Here is a 19406-nt window from a genome sequence, read left to right as displayed (position 1 = left end):
AGATCACTTCCCTAATGCAGAACCCAGACCCTTTTACATACACTAAATAATAGTAATTACACTTCAAAGTATTTGCAGCCAGTCAAAGCAGGTGTAATTTGAAGACAGTTCTGGAATCCTAGATTGCTAGGTGTTAGGGCCAGGAGGGACTTCTGGGAGGTATGTTTGGCAAACAAGGAGGTGAGACCAGCACCATCGAGGGTTCTGGCCAAGCTGGAGGGCCTCCTGCTCCTGACCCAGGGTTTTCACCCAAGGCTGACCTGTCTTTGCTGGGTATCTCCTCGTTCATACGTAAGTGACTGCCTGTGGCTATCACTTGCTGTTCAGTAAATGAAGTAAATCTAGCTAACTGTGAAAAGTGGGAAAAGCTGAATCGAGATGGTTCAGAGGTAAAGAGCACTTGCTATGTAAACATGAGAACCTGAATTCAAGACCCCAGCACCCATGTAAAACCCCTGGCATGGTTTGATACATGCCTGTAATGCCATTTCTGGTGGGGAACAGAGACAGGGGATTGTTGGGATTTAGTGGCTGTAAGTCTAGCTTCAGTTTTGGTGAAAGACTGTCTCAGGAGGATACAACAGCAAATGAAGAACAAGACATCCAATGTCTTCTCCATCTGCACTTCACACAGATACATAAATACAGATACAATAAAGCATGAACCTGAGGTGGCAGGAAGGTCATTACGCCTAGAATTTTCAGGCCACTCTTGACTATTAGTGTTAGACCTGGTCTCGAAATGTGAGAGAAGAGAAAAAGACAGAGCAACAGATTTTTATTCTTTTTTTTTCTTTTTTCTTCTTTTTTAAGATTTATTTATCATGTGTACAGTGCTCTATCAGCATATATGCCAGCAGACCAGAAGAGGGCACCAGATCTCACTACATTTGGTGGTGAGCCACCATGTGGTTGCTGGGAATTGAACTCAGGACCTCTGGAAAGAGCGGCCAGTGCTCTTAACCTCTGAACCACCTCTCCAGCCCCAGATTTTTATTCTTATATGAAGTATGGTGGTGGATGCCTATAACCCCAGCTCTTAGAAGGCAGGGGCAGGAGAATAGCCTGTGAGTTCCAGGCCAACCAGGGCTATGTAGCAAATTCCACCTTGTCTCTTAAGACAGTCCTCTTACTGGGACCTAGGGCACAAAGAGTAGGCTCAGCTGGTTGGCCAGCAAGTCCCAGGTATATACCCATTTCTACTCCAGCACTGGGATTAAAAACATGTCAGCTTTCTTATGTAGTTCTGGGGTAGAACTCACATCATAAGCATTTTACCAACTGAGCCATTTCCCCAGCCCTTTTTCTTTTACTGTTTTGTTTTTGTTTGTTTGCTTTGTTTTTTGACACATGACCAACTTAAACCTAGAACTCAATTTTGCCTTGGTTTGTGGCTGATGCCAGAACCCATAGCTCTGCCAGGCTAGTTTTCTCCTTTGCTTCTTTGGCAGGGGTATCTTCCACTGGCTCAGAAAGTGCCTGTGCCCAGGTGTCAGTGGGGAGGAGGCCCTGGGTTTAGGTAGATGACTCAAAGCCCAACATTCCCTCCTCTCAGCTTGCCCAGCTGGCGAGTGTGAGAACTCCAATTTGAGGTCTTGGCCCAGTCTGACTTAGGGCATTGTCATCACTTCTGATCTGGTGATGGCATCGTCACTTGATCATTTGTCTGTGTCTCCTCTGTCCCAATGAGATCTTGACTCAAATGCCCATGGCTCCTTGGCTGAGCTGCAAGCTGTCATCCCTCCAGTTCTCATATAGAGCAATTTCGTCTAAATCAGTTAAGGCCCTAATGTTTTCCTTCACACACACACACACACACACACACACACACACACACACACACACACACAATGAAACAGAGTTGCACAAATTAATGTTCTTATGGTGTCTTGAGGGAATTCTTTAATACTGCGTAGTTAATGAAACAATCCAGTGATGCTTCTTTCCAAAATCATCTTTCCCTTCCCTCTGTCTGATCTAATAATCAAAACATATCCTCTAGTAACAAGACTTCTGATTTTAATTATCTTAACCCCTTGTTGCCAGGGGTAAAGATGGCTCCATACATATCAAAGCCACACACAGAAGGCTTCAGAGGCCACCATTTGGGCCAATCCTCCTCCTATACCCCACAGGGATAAGAGTGATTGGATAAGGTGTCTTCTCAGGGTTTGTTTTCTGATTTGAGAGGTGTGTATAAGACAGGATTTCACTATATAGCCTTGGCTGGCCTAGAGTGCAAAGTAGACCAGGCTAGCCTTGAAATCACAGATTGCTACTTACTACTTCCTCCTGAATGCTGGAATTAAAAGTCTGTACCATTGTGCTCAGCCAGGGCTTCTTTTTTTGTTTGTTTTGAGACAGGGTTTCTTTAGCTTTGGAGCCTGTCTTGGAGCTGGCATTGTAGATCAGGCTGTCCTCAAATTCACAGAGATCCATCCATCTCTGCCTCCCGAGTGCTAAGATTAAAGGTGTGTACTACCACCGCCTAGCTTAGGGCTTCTTTTTTTTTATGGTCATAATTTATAATTTCTGACCTAAACTAAATATAGATACCATCATTAGGAAGACCTTTCACCTTCTCAACCTATTACCTGATGCTTCTACAATGAGGAACTCTGACCTTATAGTCACAGCTCCTATAAAGCCACAAGGTACAAATGATGGCTTATTTTACCCTACTGTATGCCCTCTTCCTCCTCCTTCATCTTTCTCCTTCTCATCCTCCTGGGATGAGATGGATGGGATGTCATGTATCAATTTGGCCTGAAATTCACTGTGTAGCCAAGACTGGCCTTGATTTCCTAATCCTTCTGCCTTGGCCTCTCCAAGTGCTAGGACTACAGGTGTGCATGACCATGCCCATTCCCTGTGGGATTATTTTCTTCCTGGGTTGTCTTTCTTCCCACCGTCTCCCTCCCTTTCACCCAATTGTTGTTATTCCTGTTTGTTTTCTTTTTCTGCTTCTTCTTCTTGAACCATATTTTTTCAGCTTTGGGGGGATTCCCAATGATGTGCTGAGGGACTGGAGTCAGGGTGCAGCCTAGGAGGGGCACTTTAGCTTCTAGCTAGACTTGAACTGCTGGTGGTTTCCCTATGCATACTATATGGTGCATCCTTAATCTTTGAAGCAGGTGTTCAGGAGTCTGATAACACAGTCACTGTGAGAGAGCAAGTCATACACAGTTGTGTGGTCAAGACAGTTGTATCCCAGGCTGGTCTCAACTTAATTTGTAGCCACTTCTGGCCTTGAACATCTGCCTCCACCTCTGGAGTCATAAGATTACAGGCATACTACACAATGCCCTGCTTATGTGATGCTATGGTGCTAGGGATGGAACCCAGGCCTCCATGCATGCTATGTAAACATTCTGCCAACTGAGCCACACCCCCAGCCCACGGGCAGAATCTTGAATCCTGACACTGGTGATTTTTTTACCAGTATATTTTCCTGGCACTGTCTGTAATTGAACACCCCAGGTATCTCATTAATTGCTCCTCATGCCCCAGCATGTTGAAACTGTCCCATCCCTCCCTCCACCATGGGGTTTCATGTGTACTAGTTTCTCTTGGCCAAGGTTCTACTCTTTCATACAAATGTCACAGTTAGCTCATCACTATCCATGTCTTCTCACCTTTAAACAGTTGTGGAAACTGGCTTGTGAGTGGGGACTGTTTCTTCCTGCCCAGTCTGACAAGTGCGCAGCAGCACTGTGCCATTTGTGGTGGATAATTTCAAGTTCATAATTAATGAAGTAAACCAGCTGCCACAACAGGCAGCTACTTTTGATAACTGGCCCATGGTTTTGTCATGGAGTAGTACAATTAGCCAGTTACCTGCATTGTCCTCATTGTAGCATGGAAAATAATGTCACTAGTACCTTCAATTAAAAATGAATGTTTATGGGAAAGGCTAGCAACTCTCAGGTTTATTAGATGTGGCTCAGTTGATTGAGTGCTTGTGTAGCTGGGCTCCATCCCCAGCACTGCATAAATTGGGTTACTAGTGCCTACCAATCCTCAGCACTCTAGAGGTAGAGATGGGAAGATCAGAAGTTCAAGGTCATCTTTGGGTATAAAGCAAGCTCAAAGCCAGAGAGGCTACATGACACCCTGTCTCAAAACAAAGAGATCTGAGCTAAGCCTCAATTAGGTATTTAATTTATAAGATAATATCACAGGCCAGCAAAGTGGCTCAATAAATAGAGGACCTGCCAGACAGCCTGTGTTTGATCCAGTTGCATAGGCAACTGAAGCCACTCCTATCTAAGGAGACCGCATTGAATTCTGGGGTTAAGGGCCAGGCCAAAGGCACTCTGAAGGTGCAAACAAGCTTTCACAAGCTCCTAGCAATTTTGTCTCCCCAAGATGAAAAATGTCATTGAAATTTACAAAAATAAATAATGGGGTCTTCTCTATAAAACTGTCTAGTTAAAATATGAAATTTCAGTGGAAGCTGTTTAATTCTTGCTGAGCACTGTTATACCTAACAAAAACACTCTGGCCAAGTGGCTTGGTGGGTAAAGACACTTGAATGAAAACCTAGCAACCTGATCCACTGGGATTCACACAAAGGTCAAAGAACCAACTCCACAAACATTGTATTCTGACCACATACACAATGAACATGCATATACATAGTAATAATAGTAGTAGCAGTAGTAGTAAATTTTTTATTTTGTTATTTTTATTTATTTTTAAATTTGGAGGGGTTTTGTTTGTTTGCATGGTTTAGTTTTTTGTTTTGTTTTGTTTTGTTTTTTCAAGGCAGCTCTAGCTGTCCTAGAACTTAAATTTTGTAGAACAGGCTAGCCTCAAACTCACTGCCTCTGCCTCCCAAGTGCTGGTATTAAAGGCCAAATGCATACAATTTTCAGGCTGCTGAAATGGTTCAGCAGGTGAAGGCACTTCCCATACAAACCTGACAATCTAAGTTCAATCCTCAGGGCCCACGAAAAGATGGAAGAAAAGAACAGACTCCACAAACATTCCCGTTTGACCTCCACATACATACTATGGCCCCACATATAAGTAACACACACAATAATAAAACACAGATTCTAGTTACAACAGCCTTTTTCTTTGAAGCAAGATCTCATGTAGCTAACACTAGCCTCAAACTAGTTGTGTAACTGAGAAGGGTCTTGAGCATCTGCCTCCCCTTCTGCTTCCTGAATTACAGGTATATATATATACCCATGCCCAGTTTGTGTGCTGCAGGGGATGGAACCCAGGGCTTCATGCACTCTGCCAATGAGCTGCTCTTCCAGCCCTCCCTTTGATAGCCTCATCACAGGGTAACCAAGTGTATCATACACTTGGCAGTAACAAGAATCTCAGCCCTGAGGGGCCTAGCACCTCCTCCCACCAGTTTCCCCCCCTGCTGCTGCTCTTGGGTTATGGAAGAGAAACACACCGGCTGCCCCAAAGACGCCTGGTTTGTCAGAAAGGCCGCACTCGTGCTGTTGGCCTTGTTAGATTGTGACACACCACATCACTGTCTCTCTCCCTGCCTTCCGCCATTCTCTGAAACACCGCGGATAACACTTTTCAAGGGTAGGCGGTACATTAATGCTTCCTGCTATTTGACTGTAGGGAGAGGAATGAAATAATCACTTCTTTCAGAACACCTTCTGAGAGTCTTTTATGGGAAAATGAGTGCCTACCACCCTTCATTTGATTATCCCTGAGAAAACCATTGTAATTTATAAAGTTAGCAAGAGATATTTAAAAGGCAATGAGGTAGAGCAGTTTTATGCAATGGGAAATACACAAGAACTCTGTCAGCAGAGGCAATAGAAGAAAATGAGATGAACGATTGTGAAGAAAAGAAAGCAGCAGTCTGCTTGAAGCTCTGAGTAGGTTCCCCTACAGATGGACCAAGCAAGCCTTTCCTCCTCAGGTTCTAGAATATTCTCCATTGGCCTCAACCAGAACCTTAAGAGACACCTAGGGGCTCCATAAATAGTAAGCAAGGTGCTAGCTGCTGAGAGCCTGGAATTTTTTCAGCTCAAACATGATGATTCACCGGGATCCTGCCCTGCAGACTCAGGGTTTATCTGGAGTGGCCCTATCTCCCCAAGGCCTCAAAGACAAAACAGGTTTTGGAAGGAAGCACCTCAGACTTACCACATGACCCCAGGAAAGCCTATTAGTGTAAAGATAGCCATGGATGTTTCCCACAAGCTTACAGAATATTCTGGAACACTTAAGCATATTATCACTCTGGAAATACACTGTCTTGCCCCAGAAGGCAGTAGAGCCAGTCCTTATCAGTCAGAGCCATTCCTATAAGAATGAAGTTTCAGTGAGCCACACCACAGAACTGTCCTCTGTTTCCTGGATCCTAATGTCTAAGTCTCCAGAATGAACATGCTTTCTTCCCAGTGCTGTTTAGCCCTCCACTGAACAGCTGAGGGCTGATTCTACCAAAATTGGAGCTTTACCTGTACTCTCCAGGCAGTCAAACACATTTGTTCAAAAACCACATGATGCCTTCCTTTGAAATGTTAGGCATTTTACTGACATTTTATACACAGTGGGATATTTCTACCTTTGTAAAGCTTTTCCCTTTTACTGTCACTGAGTTTTACACTAAAACCTATGGTTGTGTGTCCATGCCTCTGAGTGTGTGTGTGTGTGTGCGCGCGCGCATACATGAACACTCACACCAGGTCATAAGAGAAAAGTTGGCACCCATATCGTTGGCTCCCTGAATACAGGGTTGCTCATAGGGATTGTCATCACTGAAGTCTGGTAGCCTTCTTTAAGACATGGCTACTAATAAAAACCTTTCTGTTTTCAGCAACTGGAAGAAAAACTCAAAGGCCAGGCTGACTATGAAGAGGTGAAGAAAGAGCTGAAGTAAGTATGGAGAAGCATAGGACCTTCCATGTCTACTGATGGGTGCAAAGTGGTACCCAAACCCAATCCAGAGCCACCAGGCACTTCGACTGTTCTCATTCAAGCCTCTTACAGGGTTCTGGTGGGTGGGTGGGTGGGTGACTGGGTGGGTGGTTAGCTGATTGCTTTGTGATTGGGTCTCATGTAATCTAGACTGACCTAAAACTCCATATATAGTCAAGATGATCTTGATCTTCCTGTCTCCACCTCCCAAGTGCTGGGATTATAAATTTGTACCACCACATCTGGTTTATGCTGTACTAGGGCTGGAACCCAAAGCCTTATGAATACTAGGAAAGCAGCCTCCCAACTATGCCACATCCCTGTCTTTCTTTGAACATTATGGGACTGCATTTCAAGTACTCCAGCATGCATGGAGTCAGCAAATGCTGCACTTACAACAGTTGTACAGTCTGAGCTTGTTTCTCGAGTGTAAATCCCTCAAGCAGAAACAGAAGAGGAAGAAAACATTTTCCATTGAAAACTCGGGGCCTTACACCATAGGGCCTTCTATAGGCAGGACCACCCGTCTTCTTCCAGATTCCATTCCCTGTCAAAAATCAGTCTTCCTCTATGCTGTTGACTGCATTTGAAAGCTTGGATGGTCCCTTCCGGCCCCTTCTATCTCTGACTTCTCCTCCTGAACCTGAGCTCCCAAACCCTCTCCTGTCCCTCTATCCCTTAGGCCACGGCATTCCCAGCTCACAGACCCTGTCCTGCACCCCCACGTGCAGTGCACAGGGCTCTCCTATTACCCCTACTTGGCTATCTCCAGCTACCCCTCGACTTCACCCTGTATTCTTGTGAGTGGTCTCTGTAGGTACCTGTCTTTACACCATGATTTATAGTCAAGGTGGTATGCCACTCAAGGTTCTTCTTGACTTCTCCCATCCCCCACCCCAGCTGTACCATGTAGATACCTTACTCCTTTAGTTTTACCTGGAATCCCTCTGCATTAGTTCCTTTTCTTGTTGCAATAACAAAATCCCTTGCAAAACAAAAGTAACCTTAGTGGGAGGGAAGGGTTTATCTTGACTCGTGGTCTGAAAGTACAGTCCATGGTGTCAGGGAAGGCACGGTGGAAGAGAAGCAAGAAATGTTGAAACACACTACTTCCACAGTCAGGAAGCAGAGAGAAGTAGATTCTGGTGCTCAGCTCACTTTCTTCTTTTACTCATGCCACCCATATTCACAATGGGTCTTCCACCTCAGTTCACTCAGCCTAGAAAGTCCCTCATCGACAAGTGCAAAGGTATCCTTCTAGGTGACTGTAGATCCTGTCAAGTCTTAGGTTGCAGCTCTTGTGAGGCTCACTGACCAGCCAGGCCAGGCCAGAGGAGAACATTGCATATGGACACACATATGTGAACACACTTTTCTCTCTTTCTCTCTCTCTCTCTCACACACACACTCACACACACACACACACACACACACACACACACACACACACGGAGAGCATAAGAACATTAGATCCATGAGCCTGATCTGCTTGTAGCTCCTGCTTGTTCAGACAGTCCAGAGCCCCACAGCCTATATTGATTGCAAAGGAGACAGTGAAGCAATACTTTTTTTGCCCCTCACCACATCTGGGGCTGCAAAAGTCTGCCCTCCTGGTTCTGAACTACCCCTATCTCTTTCCTCATTCCTAAGCAAGCACCAGTTCCCAGAGAGCACATGAGCAGTGGCCATGGGTGATATGTTCCTCTCCTTCTGCCCTCCCCTCATAAACTTCCCATTTCCTATAAGTACAAATCCATTCAGCTTGCAACAATGTGATGTCTGTATTACACTGTAAAATGAGTCTGAGCAGACCTGGTGTGACTTCATATGGAGTGATTTACATGCTGGGCGAAAAAAACCTTTTGCTAACCAACTGCTAGTTGAAGACTGGCTCTTCTAGAGGCATTATCAAATTCAATTCCTGTCAGGGAAGTTGTTAAAGTTGTCAGTTTCTTAGTGCCTGTGGAGCAGGAACGGAAGCCTTAATGCCTATTGAGAGGCCACGAGTAAAGGGAACAGTTGAAAGTAACCATGCGTCTTGCCTTTTTCAGCACCCTGAAGTCCATGGAGTTTGCACCATCGGAAGGAGCAGGGACACAGGTACATCAGCTCACTTTCTTCCCAGGGTGGTAGCAGCAGCTGCTGGTCTCTGCTGGCCTCGCTTACAGCTGCCAATCCTTCCTCAAGAGCTTTTCACCAGATGAGCCTGGTAGTGCACACCTATAATGCCAGCATTTGGGAGGGGAAGACAAAGATCAGGAGTCTGAGGCCAGCTTCAGCTATTCCATGAGTTACTGTCTTAACAACAATAAAAAGAAAATAGAGGGTTGAAGGAAGGACCCATCCTTGTTGGGCATGAGACTCTGTTGGTTAGAGTGCTTACCTAGCATCATGAAACTCTGGTTCCATTTCCAGCACTGACAGAATAAATGGGGCATAGGCTGTAATCCCAAACTTTGTAGAGAAAGACAGGTGGCCAAAGTTCACAGTCAACCTTGACTATTTAGTGAACTTAAGGCTAGCCTCGGGTCCATGAGACCATCTTTAAAAGTAATAACAAGACTTGACCAAGTGAAAGCAAATGATCTTCAGTAAAAGAGAGGTTAGTGTTTGCCAAGTTCCTCAGTTGGCTCTGGGGATGCTGAGGCTTCATTTTGGGCCCATACTAAAAACACAGTTGAAAAATAATTTCAGGCTGGATATGGTGACACCTATAATTCAGCACCTGGGAGGCAGAGGCAAGCAGATCTCTGGGAGTTCTAGGCCAGTCAGAACTATATAATGTGATCCTATCTGAAAAGTAATAGCAATGACAATTTCAGGGGCTGGGTTGCAATTCTGTGGTAACATGTATGTTCAGTATGTATGAGGCTTTGGTTCAATTCCAACACCAAAAACAACATCAGCAAATATTTGAGGTTGTGTTAAAGATCAATCAAAAAATAGCTTGACCTGGAAATTTAATTGTGTACTGCCTCAGTGGCATTAACTCAGGGAACAGGTGACAGTGGTATCCTGTTATCTGGCAGCCAATTAAAATTTACATCTCCAGCCATGCATAATGGCACATACCTGTAATACCAGCACTCAGGAATAGAGGCTGGAAGAATTCAGGACCACCCTGAAAGTACATAGCAAGTCCAAGGCTAGCCTAGACTATGTGAGACCACGTTTCATATACACACAATATGTTAAAAATATCATAAAGCCAGAAGTGATGGTGCATCCATAGTACCAAATTTTGGAAGGCTGAGGCAGGAAAATCACTTGAGCCCAGTACTCTGAGGCTAGCCTAGGAAACAAAGTAAAAGAAAAGTTTTCTAAAATAAATAAAACCTACATCACAAGTATAGTCTTGTTCCCATTATCCAGAAGGCAGTTGGCATCTTCACAATGGACAAAAATAAAACAAAAACAGGTTCCTCGTTGCTTTCTGACAAGGACAGCAGTTTTTCTTATTGCCAAATGATGTCCAGGCTTATACTGCAGAATTTTTGGAATAGTATAGAAAATAATTGTCAACTAAGAAGGTGGCTCAGCAGGTAAAGCACTGTCTGAGGCCAGGAGTTCAGAAACCACCATGTAAACACTGGGTGGGTGTGATGGCCCTGCTGTAATTCCAGCCTTGGAAGGAAGAGGCAGGGGATTCCCTAAAGCAAGTTGGCTGATGAGACTAATAACCACATCAGCCAGCTCTGAGTTTGATTGAGAGACCCTGCCTCGGTGAATAAAGTAAGTGATTGAGGATGATGTCTGAGATCAACCCTGGGGCCTCCACATGCAGGTATACACACACACACACACACACACACTCACACACACACGAAAAACAGGGAAAGGATAGCTGAGTTTAAAGACAAAAATCATCTCAACTAAGTCCTTTGTTCAGGGACCTTGAGTTTTTTTTCCCTTGTGGAAGTCGTCAAGTCCGTGGTGAGTGCTGCAGGGTCATGGAAGCTGGATTAGTGAGTGGATGGGCTCAGAGTGGCCCCATGGTGATCCCTGCTCTGCCCTGTGCAGGACTCTACCAAGCCCCTAGAGGTTTTACTCCTGGAGAAGAACCGCTCACTGCAGTCTGAGAACGCCACGCTGCGCATCTCCAACAGTGACCTGAGCGGTAGGTGGATGGGCATCACATACATACTGTGCTTGGTTCGCTTCCAGGGGTCAAGAACAAGGAGGGTGAACCTTTCATCTGGGTTTGTGTGTGCATGATGGGAGCGCCGCTGGGTGACCAAAGACTTGATGGACTAACCCTGAGTGTTTAGTGTCCCACTCCCTCACTGCTCTGCCCACCCCATTCTACAGCGAGACGCGTGTGCGCCACAGCAAATCTACAGGGGTCAACTAGGGGCCTTATGGAAAGGTCCCAGGAGGGACACCCTGAGAATGTTGGCTTTCTGATCTTTTCCTAGTTGTTCTATGAACAGGCCAGGGATAAAAAGCAAGCATGGCATCCCTCTGGGGACTCTCCATCTAGAGTGTGCTTTGAGAGGTCGCCGGCCCTCCAGTGGTACTTTTCTTCTCTCTGAGGTTTTCTTTGGGGACACAGTCCCTCCCCCATCCATAGCCTCTTATTTGCTCATCCTAAAATGGTGGAGCCACTGACTGCTTTTGGATTTAGCAGCTGGTCAAAGTGTGTAACTGTTATCTGAACTCTAGTGACAATGCAGTTTTTAAAATGCGCGCGACTTCGATCGAGGGAACTCAATGGGTGCATCTGCCTCAGAGCATGTGGTGTGAGCGACCCCATGGGTCCCCAAATGTCAGTGTTTGCTGGTCCTCAGGCAGAGCCTTTGGGGTAACTGTGATGCTAGAAGCCCCAAGACCTGTCACCTCTTTCCCATGTGTGTTACCGGAACCTTTGTCAAGGAGATTCTCCCGGCTGCAACGTACAAGAAAGGTGCAAACACGAATGCATGTGGCTTGTTTTGGGGGGCCTCATTTGGCTGATTCACAAATTCAATCGAAAAACAAACCAACACACCACTTTGGCCCTTGTTTAAAAAAAAAAAAAAAAAATCGAAAAAAGAAATCTGCACTTTTTTTGTGGGGCACACTTTGAATTCTGGTCTTGGTTTTTTTTCCCTTTTGAATCCCCCATAATGCATTCTGTTTGCCCTTCCTTGTAGGGTCAGCCAGGAGAAAAGGGAGAGACCAGCCTGAGAGTCGGCGCCCGGGACCCTTGCCGGCCTCCCCTCCTCCTCAGTTGCCCCGCAACACGGGGGAACAGGTTTCCAATACTAACGGTACACACCACTTCTCACCAGCGGGGTTAAGTCAAGACTTTTTCAGCTCAAACATGGCCAGCCCCAGCCTACCCCTGGCTTCTACAGGAAAGTTTGCACTAAACTCTCTTCTCCAGCGACAGCTAATGCAGTCCTTCTACTCCAAGGCCATGCAGGAAGCCGGAAGCACAAGCACGATTTTTTCAACAGGTCCTTACAGCACAAACTCCATATCTTCCCCAAGTCCATTACAACAAAGCCCAGATGTAAATGGCATGGCCCCATCTCCCAGCCAGTCAGAAAGTGCTGGGAGCGTCTCGGAGGGTGAGGAAATTGATACAGCAGAAATCGCCCGGCAGGTCAAAGAACAGCTGATCAAGCACAACATTGGACAGCGCATTTTTGGACATTACGTCTTGGGACTATCTCAAGGGTCTGTGAGTGAGATTCTGGCCCGGCCAAAGCCCTGGAATAAGCTGACTGTCCGTGGCAAGGAGCCATTTCACAAAATGAAGCAGTTCTTGTCTGATGAGCAGAACATCTTGGCACTTCGTAGCATCCAAGGCAGACAGAGAGGTGAGACATATCCATGTGTGCCTGGTGCAGTTCTGTGTGTGTGTGTGTGTGTGTGTGTGTGTGTGTGTGTGTGTGTGTGTGTGTGTGTGTGTGTGTGAGATGAAACATTTGTACATCACATCAGGGAAAGTGTTCTTCAGTACTACCCTGCCTAGAGTTCAAGGGTCAGCCAGCAGGAGCTAGAAACCCTTAGATTTGGGAACTCTGACCTTGGAGAGTGTGGTTAGTACCTTGTGCTCAGTAAACTCAATATTTCACTGCTCTGTGTTTAATTAGAGAAAGTTAGGTCATGCGTGTCATCTGACAGGTTTGGCATCCCTGGGTCCACCTGGCACCAGGTGCTGGCTTCCCTCCAGGAGCAGTTCATGGGGTGGGTGCCATCCAACTCTGTCCCAAGAGCACAAACAGCTGTAATCCTCACAAGGCACTGGCTCTGTGGGGAGAGCCTACCAATCCTACCCTCTGCCTCCTTCACCTTAGAAGAGAACAGGTCCCTTGAACATCTTGCTGTTTATGTCCAATTAGTGATATTTTTTTTTTTAGTGCCACAAATAAAACATGCCTGCTTACAATAAATCAAAGGAAATTTTCATTCAATTCCCCTTCATACCACACCCTTCATAAAATGATAGAAAGTCAGACACTCCCACAGTGTAAATAATTCCTTCTTAAGAACAGGGATCCCTGGGCAGAGTCAACAGTGACATAGAAGGACAGTGTTTTCAGCCACATTTGAAGCACCCTGAATTTTAGACTAAAACTCAGAGTGGAGATGATGAACAAACCAAACAGCGTGGGTTTTTACACCAAGAATGCAGCGCACTTTTTGGTAACGTTAACTGAAATCGGATGTCTTTGGATGATTAATGTGAGCTCTATCATTGACTGGCAGGCAAGCACCTCCCCTCCCTTTGCCCTTCCTAGTGGTGATTACTGATGGTTCTCCTCCTCCAGTAGACCCACTCACTGCCTGTAGTAAGATGTTAGGAGCTCCCATGTTACACAGGAAGCTTGAGCCCTTTCTTTAGAGGCAGGCGGCTCAGCTCTCATGTCACACAGACCATGTCGTTGACGCCACCATCCCCCTGATTGTTTTGTTCTTACCGCACTTGTTTTTCAACAGAGAATCCAGGCCAGAGCCTGAACAGACTCTTTCAGGAAGTACCGAAACGAAGAAATGGGTCTGAAGGTATGTCTCAGGCAGGTGTTTCTCTTTGCAGTCAGTAACCTAGGAAGCAGCATGTCCTTAGCTGTATATTTGGGTTAAAGCTGTGCATTGTAATTCTGGCCTGGAACCTGATGGAAAAACAGCTAGTAAGTATAAAACAAAGCACGGGTTCAAAGGCGCCAGCCCCTTTCCTGTTGAGCTGCCAAAGCTAGACAAGCCATACCCAACATCAGTACCCTCAGCATCAATCCTACGTTTAATTCCAGGGACACCATGCTTGTTTTCTCAGAAGCAGGTGACAGAACAGTTGTGCTCTGAGAAAAATCAGGTGGCCATATCAAACCAGATATTGCTGCTTCCTCAAATTTTTAACTCTAACATATGTCAAATCCCATAATGTGTTCAGATTCCAAACAAAGCTGAGTATTCCACAGGCATTGGTGAGCCAACCTTCACCATGCTCCTTTAAGTGGCTCCTTCCCAAAGTATCTCATTATTAAATGGTTTAATGTGACATGTCTACTGAGAAAGGTAGTGAGCAATTACAATGTCTGGACAGCTTCCACAAAGATCTGGGCCCAACCATGAGTCCTAGTATCTTCAGGGCATCTGCACATGTATCTGCTATGCAGAGTACTGCCATGTGACCAGAAGAATGCATTTGTGTCCTTAGGGCTCCCAACAGGTTTTTCTCCTTGTTCTTGGTAAATTTCAAAAACACAATACATAGTTATAGATCTAGAAAAGTTGATGTTCACCCTCATCCCTCTTCACCTGTCACATCTCAGTGAGTGATCCAGGATTGATCTCACCCATGGCTAGGGGTATAGTTTAGTTTCAATGGTAGAACGTATCTAAAATCTCCTAGTGAAGGGTCAGGTACATTGCTCAGTGGTAAAGCACCTGCCTATAATCACCATTGAGGGGCTGGGGTTGTGGCTCAATGGTAGAGCCCTTGCCTAGCATCCCACAGTAATGAGCTGGGGACATGCCTTAGTGATTAAAGTGCTTACCTATACTCTCCCAGTAAAAGTCTATGGCATGGCTAAGTCCCTGAATTCAATCCCCAGTAACATACACACACACACACACACACACACACACACACACACACACACACACACACACACGAGTTCAGGCTCAACCTTTTACCTTTTGCCTTCCTTCCACGTTTATGTTTAGGTTGGGGGGGAATGTACAGAGCCTGAATATATCCCAAGCCAAAGCTTTTTAATTAAAGCTCATGAAAAAAAACATTGCCTCTCAATTTACTCTCTTTTCCTATATTGTACCTGTCTGGTACTAACCCCATAGGCACAGTCTAGCTCAAGTGATATTCTACCAACAGAGTGGCATTGACCTTGTGACAGGTTCAGCAGGAAACTTCCTGCCAGGTGCGTTCCACATCCATGCCAGGAACTCAAACAATTAGGGATGAGTGGGAAACCATGCCTCACGTGGGGGCCCTGTGTCAGAATGTCTTCGTGCAGCGCTTATTTTCCACTTGAAATCTGGCTTCGATGTCATCACTGTGACTTCTCCCTGCAGGTAACATCACTACCCGGATCCGAGCATCTGAGACTGGTTCTGATGAAGCAATCAAGTCCATCCTGGAGCAAGCCAAGAGGGAGCTCCAAGTGCAGAAAACCGGTAGGGCTACTACTTCCTCTGTCTTCAGACCTAATTATTACCAGTGTTCTGGTCAACAGTAATTATACTCTTTGTCTTGTCTTTTCTTTTTAAATCAATACAGAGTTTATGGTTTCATACATTAGGCTTATACAGAGGGAAGTATGATCTAGATTTATGTTTTCTCTTTCTGTGGGGACAGGGCAGCTGTTTTAGTTTTTGTACGTAAGATAGGGTCTTGCTATATAGCTTGAACTCATGATGCTCCTGTCCCTGCCTCCAGAGTGCCACCATGCCCAGCTGTGTTTTTAATGTCACCTCCCCACTGCTAACCACACCCAGGTGCTCATTAGAAGAGACTGTCATTGATCCGTCAGAGACTCTGACTTCTGGTAGACATTAACAGAAATCGTGCTTCCCAAGTTTGGCAAAACCTAAAGAAGTGTGGGTTTGTGGCTCTTGAGAGTTGGTATTTAGCTTAAAATTCTCCAGGAAAGAAAGCCAAAGTGGATCTAGGGAGATGAGTCATTGGGCAAAACAATTTGAAGACCTGAGTTTGGATCCCCAGAACCTACATTAACAATCAGAGTAGCAGAAGCATCTGTAACCCTGCCCCACCCCCACCCCTCAGGGATCCAATTGGAGACAGGAGGATCTCCAGAGTCTCACGGGTCAGACAACCTAGTTAATGCAACAACAGTAACTCTATATCGAACAAGCTGAAAAGACAAAGTTGTCCTATAACCTCCACAGGAGCTCTGCAGCACATGTATGCTACACACACATACACACACACACACACAAAGAAGGAAGGGAGGAAAGGAGGAAGGAAGGAAGGAAGGAAGGAAGGAAGGAAGGAAGGAAGGAAGGAAGGAAGGAAGGAAGGAAGGGGTACAGCAAGATGGCTTAGCAAGTGAAGGCCCTTGCCACCAAGACTGACAGCCTGAGTTTGATCCCTGGCACCCATACCGTAGAAGAAGAGAACTGTCTCATGCAATTTGTCCTCTGACTTCTATCATGCACCACATCACACATACATACACATAAAATAAATAAACATAAATTTTTTTTAATGTAAAAAAGAAAGCTGGGGTAGGAGTAATGTGTGTCCCCATTGATCACCCTTCACAGTTGGAAAGCCAGCTGCTATGTTACAAAAGCTGTTAGGCCATTGAACAGGAGTGTCAATCTTCTGTGTCCCCCCTCTCTAACAAGGTATATAGGTATTTTCATGTTTCATTGATGATGGGATATTAGGGAAATGGCACAGTGTAGTGACCATCCCCAGATAATCTGCATTCTACTAGGTCAGGGTGGGACGAAGCCCACAGTGGCCAGGGACCATCCTATCACAACTCGACCCTGTGTTTATCCCTCCCAGCTGAGCCAGTCCAGCCATCTTCTGCATCCAGCAGTGGGAACTCTGATGATGCCATCCGCTCCATCCTACAGCAGGCCCGCCGGGAAATGGAGGCCCAGCAGGCCGCCCTTGACCCTGCCTTAAAGCCAGCACCACTGTCCCAGCCTGACCTTGCCATCCTCACCCCCAAGCTCCTGTCTGCCTCACCCATGTCTACTGTATCTACTTACTCCCCTCTTGCCATCCCCCTGAAGAAAACCCCCACAGCACCTGAGGCCAGTACCTCGGCCTTGCCCAGTGCCCCAGCCCTCAAAAAAGAGGCTCAGGACGCACCCGGGCTGGACCCACCAGGGACAACTGATGCTGCCCAGGGGGTACTGAGGCAGGCGAAGAGTGAGCTGCTGCGTGGCAGCACCTGGAAGGATCCCTGGTGGAGTCCTATACAGCCTGAAAGGAGAAATCTCACCTCTTCTGAAGAGACCAAGGCTGATGAAGCATCTGCAAGTGGGAAAGAAAAGGCAAGCAGCAGCCAGTCTCGGGCTGAGCGCAGCCAGCTTCAGGGACCCTCGTCATCAGCAGAGTACTGGAAGGAGTGGCCCAATGCTGAGTCTCCATACTCCCAGAGCTCAGAGCTGAGCCTCACTGGAGCCAGCCGCAGCGAGACACCCCAGAATAGCCCTCTGCCCTCCTCCCCAATTGTGCCCATGGCAAAACCGGCAAAGCCCTCAGTGCCCCCACTGACTCCTGAGCAGTACGAGGTCTACATGTATCAGGAAGTGGACACCATTGAGCTCACCCGGCAGGTCAAAGAGAAGCTGGCCAAGAATGGCATTTGCCAGAGGATCTTCGGGGAGAAGGTAAGGGGTCAGGCATGGTTTCCCATCTCTTCTTAGGCATGAGGACAAAGTGCATGACCATGACAGGAATGTTAGATGCCACCAACTCCCAAAATTCTAGAGGCCACCCACTTTGTGCCATATTGTATATCCCAGCTGTCCTGCTTAGTAACTGGTAAAATTGACACACAGCAGATTAGGGACACATGGCTCATTAGTGTCTACATGTAGCCTGCTGGCAGGTGACCTGTACCTACTCTACTTCTGAGGCCCCATGCAGCAGAGAGATACCTCTACAAGCCATTGTGGCCCTAAGGACCAGCTCACACAGTGGACCAGCCTTCTGAGAACTGAAGAACCTGTGAGAGTAAAAAGCTACAGAACATAATTGCTCCTTGGTTATTTTGTTGCATTTTTCTTTTCTTGTGTTTGTTTCATTTCACTGTTATTTAGTTTATTATTTTTTGAGGTAGGGTCTCCCTATGTAGTCCTGCCTACCTAGAACTCATTGTATAGCCCAGGCTGGCTTCACCCTAGCAGGAATCCTCCTACCTATACCTCACATGCTACAATCACAGGCACGTGCTACTGCTTGGCTCCTAGTTGTTCCTTTCTCTACACTAGGACTGCCACACAGAATCATGCAGAGCTTCACACATCATCTCTTCCTGCCTCATGAAAGTGTAATTATTTATGGATGCGCTTCTAGACCTATCTGATGACAGATTCAGGATAACAGGATTAACCATGCTTGTAAAATCTAAAATGAACATAATAACCTATATCATTAAAGATTAAGCCATGAGTTGCCAAATATAAAGAGAAGTCCTCCCTTCCTGAGATGACACAGGAAGTGAGTCATCAGTGCCCTCACAGACCAGTTGGATACCCACCCCTCCCCACCCAGTCTTTCTCTGTCTCATCTGTACGCTGGCCTTGAACTCTGTGGTCTGTTTATGACTTCCTTGTCCCAATTTTGTAGTAAGTGATGGTGTGCATAGACATGAGGATGTGAATTGAAAGTTCCTGGTTAATTTTGAGTTCAGCACTGTAAAAATAAAATTTGTGAACATTTAAATAGGCATTTTGTGCTCCCACCTTAAATTTAGCAGACTTAATAACGTTGAATTTGTTTGGCCCATGAGTGCTGCTTATTCTGGAACTGGAAAACTTTTGCAGAGTGATGGGATGAGGCCCCTAAATATCTCTGGGCTACATCTGTGCCCTGGGGGGTGTTTGTGCCCATACATATGTATGGCCATATGTAAGAGGCAGCAGCCTGAGTGCGTGCAGGCAAGTTGTCAGTCGTCTGCTGCTCAGTGTTGCTCCCACACTGGCTCACTGTCCCCACCAACTCTCCTGTGGTCAACCTGTGAGCAGGGCACGATCAGAGAGAGTGACCTTTCTAAATACCCTTTTGGCCCTGTATCCACACAGGAGTCAGCTTCCTATGCCCCTCCAGTATCTCCCAATTCCTGTGGGCTCTGATTCCAGTACCCCAGCCTGTCCTGATAATACCAGGCAAAGAGCAAGATGCTCTGTAATGTCTGCTCCTTGTTTTTGAAGAGCACAACCTTGCAGCATGTACAGGGTCCAGACCCCAGAGAAAGCTGATCCTTTCCTTTCTCGCCTTTTTCCCAATAAGAGCTGTGACTATACTTTCTCTTGTTTGTTTTTGATCATGCTGGGTTTGAAACCCAGGC

The 19406-nt window shown here is 46.0% G+C and overlaps 1 protein-coding gene across 7 annotated transcripts in view; it reads left to right on the top strand.

Moving 5' to 3' along the window:
- Window positions 1–19406, top strand: part of Cux1 (cut like homeobox 1) — a 307194-nt gene that overhangs the window by 252579 nt on the left and 35209 nt on the right. For 5 of the 7 annotated variants that reach the window (XM_051204950.1, XM_051204953.1, XM_051204951.1 and 2 more), the window contains exons 12-18: window positions 6806–6864; window positions 8958–9006; window positions 10927–11023; window positions 12039–12710; window positions 13834–13899; window positions 15427–15528; window positions 16889–17724. In XM_051204950.1, coding sequence (XP_051060907.1) covers window positions 6806–6864; window positions 8958–9006; window positions 10927–11023; window positions 12039–12710; window positions 13834–13899; window positions 15427–15528; window positions 16889–17724 — 1881 coding nt within the window. The remainder of the gene's footprint in view (window positions 1–6805; window positions 6865–8957; window positions 9007–10926; window positions 11024–12038; window positions 12711–13833; window positions 13900–15426; window positions 15529–16888; window positions 17725–19406) is intronic. The other 2 variants (XM_051204954.1, XM_051204949.1) reach the window with 1 other exon arrangement.

This window comes from Phodopus roborovskii, unplaced genomic scaffold (genome assembly GCF_943737965.1).
Source record: "Phodopus roborovskii unplaced genomic scaffold, PHOROB, whole genome shotgun sequence".
NCBI lineage: Eukaryota > Metazoa > Chordata > Mammalia > Rodentia > Cricetidae > Phodopus > Phodopus roborovskii.
Note: the sequence above shows the minus strand (reverse complement) of the source record. Positions and strands in the feature narration are given on the sequence as shown.